Source organism: Cyclopterus lumpus, chromosome 23 (genome assembly GCF_009769545.1).
Source record: "Cyclopterus lumpus isolate fCycLum1 chromosome 23, fCycLum1.pri, whole genome shotgun sequence".
Lineage (NCBI taxonomy): Eukaryota > Metazoa > Chordata > Actinopteri > Perciformes > Cyclopteridae > Cyclopterus > Cyclopterus lumpus.
In genome coordinates this window covers 480,544-491,554 of record NC_046988.1, presented here as the reverse complement: position 1 = coordinate 491,554, position 11,011 = coordinate 480,544, and the positions used below count along the sequence as shown (strand labels likewise).

At 42.5% G+C, this 11,011-nt stretch overlaps 1 protein-coding gene across 4 annotated transcripts in view; it reads left to right on the top strand.

Annotated features, from left to right (window-relative positions):
- Positions 1-2,339: 2,339 nt before the first annotated feature.
- Positions 2,340-11,011, top strand: part of LOC117726137 (pleckstrin homology domain-containing family A member 5-like) — a 195,770-nt gene continuing 187,098 nt past the window's right edge. For all 4 annotated transcript variants that reach the window (XM_034526227.1, XM_034526226.1, XM_034526229.1 and 1 more), the window contains exons 1-3: positions 2,340-2,440; positions 2,564-2,640; positions 3,365-3,422. In XM_034526227.1, coding sequence (XP_034382118.1) covers positions 2,349-2,440; positions 2,564-2,640; positions 3,365-3,422 — 227 coding nt within the window. In that variant the 5' untranslated portion in view covers positions 2,340-2,348. The remainder of the gene's footprint in view (positions 2,441-2,563; positions 2,641-3,364; positions 3,423-11,011) is intronic.

Sequence of the window (11,011 nt, the reverse complement as noted above, 5' to 3'; positions counted from 1 at the left end):
TAGACTATGATAAAAATTAAACAATTGCAGAATACATATAAGTAGGTATTAGCGAAATACAATGGATAAAAGTAATAATTAAAATAAATGAATACGTAGTAATAATAGAAGAATTAGCTCAGCTCTTGTGAGTTATCTATGAATGGAAATAACAACTAAAAAGGAAACAGTGAACAGCAATATAGCATATTGATGTGATAATAGCAGATTATGATAGCAGGCAACAAGATGAAAGGAGTAGCAGTAACAAAAGCTCCAACGCTACTAGCGTATGATGTCACAACGACAATGATGCAATGTCTGAGGTTACGATAAGTAATATGTAAATAACCTTTATTTAACTAGTAAGACACACAGTGAGATTAAACTATTTTACGGTGAGACATATCCAAGACAAGGTCAACTAGCTCATCCAAACACAGGACAACAGTGTTAGACCAGGATGCATTGATAACCAATCAAACCAATATTAGCCCCACGTTATGGCAACATAGTATTGAGTACTATAGCCAACATTTTACGGTTAGTCAGTGGTAGAGTAGGGACGTCCTTCAATCAAAGGATTGGTGGTTCGATCCCCGGCTCTGCTAGGCTATGTCGATGTTTCCTTGGGCACTGAACCCCGATTTGCCCCTGCCGACTGTTCCTGCTGGGTCAGGTGTATGAATGAATATGAATGGTTAGATAGTCCTGATAGGCAGGCGGCAGTGGCACCTCGCATGGTAGCTCCTCCGATCAGCGTATGAATGGGTGAAAATGATGTTGTGTAGTGTTAAAGCGCTTTGAGTGATCAGAAGACTAGATCTTTTTTTTTTGTGTGTGATGCTGCATGAATTTTTTTTTTACACTTTATTTTTGTCTTTTCACCACAGATAGAATACATATATATACAGAAATGAAAAACAAGTAAAAATAACTGCTGCATGAATCTTGAAGAGGAATACTCACATTTAGGCATGAGAGTGAGCTGTTTGTGATTGTGTTGCTGGTCCTAGACATAAGAGCTTATGTGGTCACATATCTCAAACCATGCAAATTATATCAAATCTAGAGGAGAGGGAGAAGCACTGACCATGATATCCTTCAAAAGCCCACGGAAGAACATACATCACAATTTCCAAGTCAATAGAAATACCCCGGCATACCTTGGAAGAGAGTTGCTGTTATGCCAACTGAGCATGATTATTGTGGTTTGTGATGAGGTCAGCAATGACCAGGGCACAGACTGGGAGTAACTCCTGATTCCCAGGCAGGGAAACGCAAGGAAGAAGATGTTTTCACTTCTGCTGAGGAACTGGATGTCGGCTTGCTCCTACAAACGAGACTGAAAAAAAGGTACTGTGGACGTTTGCCAATCGCGTTATAGCAACATGACATCAAGGAGCTCTGCGTAACAGCAACATGGACATACTGAAGGTAGAGACAGCAGCAAGAGGGCAGGCTACCAATGTCATTATTTCATTGTGCTATTATAGAAGAGATAGAAGAGACCAGCCGATATCATGATAAAAAACCCAGAGCGATGACAGCAAGGAAATTATGAATGAACATGCTGAGAAGTGATTGGTAGATGTATGAGAAATAAACTACGAGTTTAGGCAAACTATGAGGTAAGGTCTTTCTGACTGAATTTGTGCTAGAGCTTCATTTGTTGCAGACTGGGCTCAGGCTTCTAACATGAGGGAGTCCATAGAAGTTTCAAAAGCTAATGTCATTTATTTAATTAATGGTAAAAACAAGAAGAGGTGTGAAGATAGTGGTGGTGTATGTATGGATGAAGAGAGTATGTAAACCTGAACTACTCTACAAAGATATGAAGGTCATGGAGAGATGTGGAGAGCTCAGCCTGTTTGGGCCTTTTTTTTTTAACTCCCAGCTCTCATGTTCTCAGGTGCAGCCAGTTGCTCTGTCAACTCACCCAGCAACCAGGACCCAGACCCAGGGTCCTGGAGAAACCAGCAGAGCAGCACGGGATACACACACACACATAATATAAATAATACAAATAATAATAATAATAATAATATATATATATATATATATATATATATATATATATATATATATATATATATATATATATATGCATACACACACACACTACACGTGTGAGGGCAGTATTATGTAGTCACAAACCCATAACAACGTCTGCCAAAACAATAAAAATAGTACCCCACTGCCTGCCCTACTCACGTGGCTGAAAATCATTACTTGTGTCTTTATCCTCGAAGCGCGCTCTCATCTTTTGTAGGAGCGCGCAAGGGATTGTGCGTGAGCGCGCTTGGCACGGCGCCGCGCACTCAGCCCCAGTGTGTAGTAACCCAGAGCAGTAGAGCGCTCAGCTAGACATGGCGGCGGATCCTAAGCCGGACTGGCTCTCCTGCCTCCCCTCTTCTTGGAGTTATGGCGTAACTCGGGATGGACGCATATTCTTCATCAAGTAAATATGACGCGGACACATGGATTTATGGATACGTACTGCTTATGTCTCCGACGCATTTTTCCTGTATGTCTTTTTTCGGGTTCTCTGTTCACCTTTTCCCCCGTTGTCTTCCACCAACAGCGAAGAAGCAAAGAGCACAACCTGGTTGCATCCTGTTACCGGAGAGGCTGTAATCACGGGGCACAGGACAACTCCAGGTAAACAATCGGACAATATGTTGTTCTTCAATCCCGGCCAGGACACGCGCACACGCGCAGCACCTGGGAGAGGTTGTCCACGCGTCACGGTGGAGAGAAAGAGGGCCGACGAGTTGCGGAGAGAGCCGCGGAAGACGATGAGGGGAGATGTGTCCCTCTGCAGCAAAGCAACAGCCTCCCGTCCGCTCCCTCTCCTCCTCTGGCGGACCCCGCTCCACCGGGACACTTTGCGACACACTTTTTAAAAGTTCCGTCACGTAGGGGTGAACCGATGTCGGAGCCGATTCGCTGCAGTGGCGGTTGACACATTTCCCAGTACAAGGCGCCTGGCTGCAGACACACACTGTGTCTTAGCACGTACACACGTACACACACAGGCTGCGGCAACAACCACGCAGTGTGTCGGTGCACAGCCGTATTCCAAAATGAAAGGCACATCTGGCGCGACGGGAAAGGGGATGGCGGCTGGAAGGCGTTGTAACATGCAGATGAGCAGTGTGTTCAACAGCTGGAGGCTGAGCAGCACGATTCACTCAATGATGAGGGGCTACAGGGTCTGCTCTGCCTGTTGGGGGGGGGGGTGTTGCGTTAAAGGGCACAATCCAAACGAGCTATTTGTAGTCCAGTCACTGGTGTGTGTGTGTGTGTGTAATCAGCTTCTGTCTGCGCAGCTGCTTATGTTTCTGTGTCTTGTGTTTTCTCGTCCCCTCCCCTGTCCTCACAGATTTACCAACAGGATGGGAGGAAGGATACACATTTGAGGGCGCTCGCTGCTTCATCAAGTGAGTTAGAATGTGTGATGGAAAAGGGAGAGAGGGGAAGAGGCTGCTGGATGCAGAGAGGCAGTCTGAGGCTCCGGTGAGGGGCTACTTTGTTTGGTCAGAGATTTCCCTCAGCGCTCATCAACGCCCACCTCTCTGCTGCTCGGCCCTGCTGGAGAAATTCATTAGTATCTCTGTTTGACTGTCTTGTCACACACACACACATACACACACACACACACACATACCCACACACACGCACACACATACCCACACACATACACACATATACACACACATACACACACACACATACCCCCACACAAACACATACCCACACACACATACACACATATCCACACACACACACACCCACACCCACACACACAATCAGTGTCAATGGAAAGCTACATATCCTTGACTTTCTCTCCCTGCTGGTAAGGCTTACATTTTCAATCATGATCGTGCTCTCGCCCTTCACCTCTCTCTCTCTCTCTCTCTCTCTCTCTCTCTCATCATCCTAACACACACACACACACACACACACACACACACACACACACACATTCACATTGCAATGGAGGGATTTGCTCAGGAACAAGTCATTGCTGTCAGTGGGACACAAGTCTGACAAGCTTGTGTGACTCAGAGGCTGCTCTGCTGTGCTGAACAGGCTCTACTTGTTGGGGTTCACATGTGTGTGTATGTGTGTGTTTAAAAAAACCCATCTCTCTAGTGTTATTAGCAACTCCAGCTCTTTGCGTACGTGTATATTTTGTGGACCTGTTAGACAACTAAAATGCCCTGCAGCTCCCAGCCTGTCACACACCCATAGCTGACACGCACACGAACATGCACACACACACAGCCTCTCTGAGGTTGCGAGCAGGCACTTTAATTTGTTCTACCCACTTTCCCTCCTAGTTTTCTTGCGGTTGCTTGTGCATTCTGTGGCCATTTTCAGAGCAGCAGCTGACACATAGGGTGAGCTAATATAGCTGCTCTATAAATAGCCCAGAACCGCTGCTCATTGGTATGTATGAATGCATGCAGAATATGCACATGCACACCCAGCGTGTATGCAGGCGTGCACAGGGACATGTAAATACACAAGAACAGTTCCACATGTGAAGTGCTTCCATGCAAACACAGACAGTTACTCTAATGAGAGGCCGGCAGTCAGCTGTGGAAACAGCCAGAACACATTGAGGACACGTTGGGATCCGAACAGGCCCGTTCAGAGGTGGTTAGGGAGGCATGAGGTTGTCTAAGCAGTAGGGACTGACATGGCAGGGATACCAATTTCAAAAAATGACATCACTGCCCCACCACAACCTTTCCTCTCAGCTTTGGCCCGAAGTTCCCATTAAGTGCCTTTCAAACAGCAGTCATCGACCACCTCTGCTGGAATAAAACCTCTTTATTGAGGAGAATGTACCAGTAACTTAAAAATAAAAGCAATATTAGTTTTTTTTTACTGACAGTTAAGAACCCAAATTGAAACCCAAAGGTATAGTTTTGCTTTATTTCATCCAGTAGTGATCGTTTGTTTTCCAGGATAATGCAACTTCACACTGAGCCAAGCCCACCGCTTTATGCAACAACACAGCCCAAACCAATCTTGACTTGTTACTATGCCGCGACAATTAGGTCCTGTAGCAGAACGGCAAATGCTACACACGCAGACATTGCTTCTTTTTCTAGGGTTACATTCCAAAATAAAGCTTTGGCAGCTCTGGAGTAGAGTGAACGTAATTGAAGGACAATCTGATCAATGTTCCAGAAAACCACCACAAGCCTCCCATCGAGGGGTTTGGTGGATCACAAATGTGTTCTTATTCTCTGAACATTGTCAGACCACATGACTTGGGATTGGGGGGTGAAACTGGTCAGAATGTGTCACTCGTGACACATTTTTGTAATAGAGTCTGCATTCAGTGACAATAAGGAAAGGCATTGATGGAGGATGTTCGGTCTGATCGGAAAGCCACTGGTTTGTCTCTGGGAGTGTCTGACTCGCACTGGACTGCAGGCTAAGGATGCATGCTGCCACATTCTCAGTCTTGAATACAATAAGCAGCATCTGACTGTGAACAAGTGGTCCCAGTCTCATATTCCCTGGACAACATTGCATCATCATCACTTCTTCAAATTCCTCCCAAATTCCTGCCCAGTCACTTTTCTATCAGCTCATTATTGCAATTCTGGCCCACTGCCTCCTCTAGATCCTGGGTGTCGAAGGACACTGCTGCCATCTGAATGGCCGTTGACAGGCGGCCACTCATCAGGGTCAGCCCTTCAGGGTGGGGGTCAAACTGCTCCTGTCTTTGTTTGATCTTCAAGCACCCTTTTGAATATGTTCATACCTTTTGGTAGCATTGTAAAGCATAGGATTCCTCCTAACTTAAGTTGCCAACACGTTGGTTTGCTGTAATAAAGCTCACTGTGGAGTAAAGCAACTCGGATCAAATGTCATCACTTGGCAACACTTTGGACTAAGCATTTGGTTTGAAACCACACTGATTCAACATTGACACAATCGTGAGTTCAGAGCGTGCAAAGCTCCAGTGGAATATGAGGAAGAGACACTACTGTCCTACATCTTCAGCCCAAACCACTGCTGCCTCAGGGAGAACTGAACCATTTTCAGTTGATTGGTTGCACGTTTCAGTGTTGAGGGCTGCTGCAATGTCTTCCAAATGCCTTTCAAAATATCTTTCTGTGATTACCAAGACTTTAAAGTCCGTCCAAGGTGTAAAGCTCTGCAAGGCTACTAATTGCTCCTGCACTCACCCGTAGCATGTTAAAGAGGTTTTGGCTTGGTATGAAACATTGCAGCTTCGGGTTCGTCATTTTATTTTGGAATATTGTTAACTTTCATTCAGGTAAACAAGGCCCAGCCTGTCTCTCAGTGAAATAAAAACCTGTTTACAGCATGTAAGCTGCCGGGTTGTCCCACTGACTGCAGGAAAACATGAAGTAACTGATGTCAGCTCTCTTGTTTTGGGGAAACATTTGGGCTTCACTGCTCAATGCTGCATTCGACAAAAGAGTGGTGGTCGTAGTGAGACACGTGTTGATCTAAAGAAACACCCTCTTAAATTGAGCCCTTTTAAGCCTTGATATCTTATTCATTTAATTTTATTTACAGGCTTGTGGCACTGTCACAGTCATTTTTACATCCAAAGTTTCTATTTAGGGTTTTCAATAAAGCTTCAACATTACCTCTTAATGTTGTCAAAACTGTTGATGGTGTCAAACAACAAAAACAATTCAAATTCATGGCTCTTCATGCTTTGGGTCAATAAGCTGGTGGGGCTATATTAGCTTATATTTGGTGACACTGTAGCAACATGACTTTCAAGGATTGCACATAGTCTCTTTGATTTCCCTGTAGTCAGGTTATTGTGGAACATCTATGAGCTATTAGAGGAACTGCAACTTCCACTTTGGTTTCATGACTCAGCTGGTGTGGTTGCTTCTAGTGCTGTGAACATCAGCTCAAGAAAATAAACATTCTTCAAAATATGGAAATGATGAACATGTGACTCTCACTTCCACTTGGTTTGATCTAAAACAGTAGATCCAAAGTTCTACCTGTGTGCCGTATAAGTAGTATAATGTACTCTTGCTTTGGGTTGTTGTATGCTGATTTTTCTCACGAATAGAAGAAGAAAAAGTTGAATTGGTTTGATATTTCACCTCAGAAGGACTTAGTGGAAATGTTTGTCAAACAGTGATTTGAAAGATTATATATCAGGATGTTGACATGTGCAATGCTGCAACAATGGAGAACACTAAGGGTTGATATGCATGTGTTGGATTCAATACAGTGAATATTGGGAAACTCTGGCTGGTTCTGGAGCTTTAGAATGTGTTATGTCTCCCTTCATTTCTTCCGGTCTGTCCTTTAGTTGGTCCCACGCCTGTATAAAGACTACCAGAGATGTTGACACTCTGTGTTGGTGTCTTTATCTCTGCATTGCAGTACCAGTGGGTGCTACACCACACACTCTCACACATTTCACAGTATATATTGGTTCATGGCAGTTTGTATGATATCCCTAGAAACAAATGTTTGGGGTATTATATCTGTTGCAAATAATGACTTCAATGCTACTAGGTTTTTGTATTTCTTTTCTCATGGCTGTAAAATCAGAAATCAGAAGAGGGTGAAAAATAATCTTTTAACTGATTCTATGAAGGACAGATTGAGAACCACGAGACCCTGGATTAAGACTCCCAAAACGTGATTCCACCCTGCCTAATGAAGACCTGGAGAGGTCTACATATTGTGAGTTTTGGGAGCTTCCATTTTCTTTCTCAAAGCCAGTTTTACGTTTAGTAGCCTTGACTTCTATGCAGCCTGTCTGTCACTGTCCTCTGAGGAAAGGACTGAAGTGACATCACCTGAGTATCATCTTGGGAAAACACAATACACATCTTCTAACCGAAAACCTGCATCACAAACTGGGAGCTTGCAGTTTGACAGATTCAAGGTCTTTTCAGACCAAACTAATAATTTGTTGGAATAAATCACATGACAATTAAAAATGTAGAGACCATTCATCTCCACAAGCCTGCTGTGTCCACACTAAATCCGAAACATTTATATTTCGCAGTGCATTGTTTTTTTATTCTGCAAATGTTGGTTGATAATAAAAGCGGATGTCAATGTCATAAATCTTTTCATACCGTCACACAAAAACATGGATATTGATAATGCATATGGTGTCCTCTTTGACAAACAAAGGAAATATTATAAAGCCACCATGTGAACTTGCTTGTGATGGTGAGGGGCCAACTTGAATTGATGATTGGGTGACATTGCAAAACTTACATTTTTGGTGGAATGCACAGAATGTGAATATTCAAGTTTGCCAGCAGATATTCAGCATTTTCTGTTTTTGGTATTATTGTCTTCCTCCCTCCTTCACCCCTTCAACTCTACCTCCTTCTGTTTCATGGATTGGAGTTCCATTCATACATTGTCATATTCATGTAATGTGTTTATGTAACTTTGTAAATGCTGTTCATTCTGTACACATGACATCTATTCATCTGTCCATCCGGGGAGAGGGATCCTCCTCTGTTGCTCTCCTGAAGGTTTCTTCCCTTTTTTCCCTGTCAAAGGTTATTTTTGGGGAGTTTTTCCTGATCCGATGTGAGGTCAAAGGTCAGGGATGTCGTATGTGTACAGATTGTAAAGCCCTCTGAGGCAAATTTGTAATTTGTGATATTGAGCTATACAAAACTGAATTGAATTGAATCCCCGGTGTAAAAAGGCTTTAAGGCAGAGCCTAATGTTTTCATTCTACCATCATTCGGAATGGATGGTAGAGATGGGGGACATTTTCATCACTGGACAACTTGAGATCATTATGTGACTTCACAGTTTGTTGTGTGAGATTCAGCAATACTGTGAATTGAGTATATGACATCCATGGATCCAGAAATGATGTGAGGCATCCATATTAGTTTTTTTTAGCCACTTCGTATCGTTAAGGGTTAATTATTCATAATTACAACGAAGGTGAAGGTACCAGGTTCTGACAATGTCTCTAGTTCATGTGGGAAAACAACCTGTGTGTGTGTGTGTGTGTGTGTGTGTGTGTGTTTCGGGCTGGACCTTCTCTCCTCTCTAGTCCCATGATAAATCTCTGTGCTGCTTCTCTCTCTCTCTCTCTCTCTCTCTCTCTCTCTCTCTCTCTCTCTCTCTCTCTCTCTCTCTCTCTGTCTCTCACCTGGCTGGAGCTGTTTGATATTTGCTCCCTGCTTCACTGAGTGCTCCCTAAAGCGCGTGTTTGTTTGTTGACACTTCATGCCTGACCTCGTCTCTGAATGTGTGTATGAACCCTGCTGCATCCTTGTGCTCACTGATCCAGAACATAGATCCATTCTGACTTCTCACTTTTCTTAACTATTGACATCCTCAAAATATGGAACTGTAGGAACCAGTTTATAGACAAAGAGGACAAAGACTTTATTCTTAACTATGGGAAACAACGGCACTATTTTTTACTTGAACACTGCGTGCTAAATGTGTATGTTTTCTGCTGCCATTACGAAGAACATTGATGGATCTTTCTCAGTTTCTTTGCTTACTTTTGTAAGGGTTGAAGCAGAGTGACATCAGTTAGCTCCATGAAGCTCTCAAGTTCTAAACCTGTCCATGAGGTTTCTCTAAGTTGCTCGAGCATATTCATGCTCCCCTGAAGATATAACCCTTTATATATTGATTGGCATTAGTTCTTTACGACAGGCGAGCTGAAGCTTCCCATAACGTCAAGCTCGTAAAAGCAAGGTTCTAGGTTCTGCTTTGTTTTTACAAACCAGAACATTTCAGACACGATATTGAAAAGGCGACACCAGGACAAATGTTGACATTGTTATGAGCTGTTTTGTAAACGAGTTCAGTTGTGGGACAGAAGTGATGCTACTATAGATGTTCTTGACAGACGACCTATCCGAACATGAACCACTTCACTACATGTTTGCAACTTGTGGGTTACGTTCTAGACACAACCTGGATTTTAACCTGAAGGGGCGGGGCCATTCTTCTTGAGTGCCGTTCCTTATGTTTGTGCACTTTTTCTTATCATGTGACGTGACGGTTTCTGCGTGATGACATTCATATGTGGGAACAAGTTTTTAGAAGGGCTTATTAATTGGCCAATAACAGAATATTTTCTCTTGAAAAATACATTTGAACTAGGGGTGGACATTTTGACTATAGATGACCAGTAGATCCTAGAGATGCTCCGATCGACAGGCTGATAGTCTATGACTGGTGACCGGTGATCATTCCCATATTTCCCATTCTGCCGGTCCCATTTAGTTTTACAGCGCCACCGACACTAATATCATACACAACATGTGTCAGTGAGGGAAGAAAACCTAAAGTTCACAACTGCAAGTCCCAAACATGCCGTGCAGGAACAACCTTAAAAACATGCGGAACACCTAACTTAATCAAACCTTGTAATTCATTCCCATCATCTCAACATGTACTGTATGCAGGGTAGGAAATTTACATTTTTTTTCGGGGGCAATTTTTGCCCCCACTGACTGAAATCCAGGGGCATTTCTAAAAAAATTGGGGGCGCTTTTTGAAACTTGTGAAATAACATTTAACCTTTGTTCAAAATAATAAATATACTTATTTAGGCTTACAGTATATGAGCAACTGTCATCAAATGACAATAAGAAGACTATTAGGCAGTAGTCTACAGATTCAAAGTGTTTTCTTAGATTTTTTTTAACACAGAAATCAGACAATCATATGAAATGTTATTCTTATTTCTTTGGGGTTATTTATTGTTATAACAATTTTTAAACAACTATTAACAATTATACATTTTTTTATATATTATAACATACATAACAATTTAAAAAAAACGTAATAAAAGGGCTATACATAGATTAATTAAATTCCATTTACAACCAATTTTTCAGAAAATGAAAACAAATATTAAATTATATGTACAGTGTAGACAAATAATAAATATGTACATATACATATGAGTGGCTTATTTGTGAAATAGCACCAGTTCATCATTGTCATCTGTGTCACTGTCAGCCATTGGAGAAGTTGCTGGTCTGACCTGCTG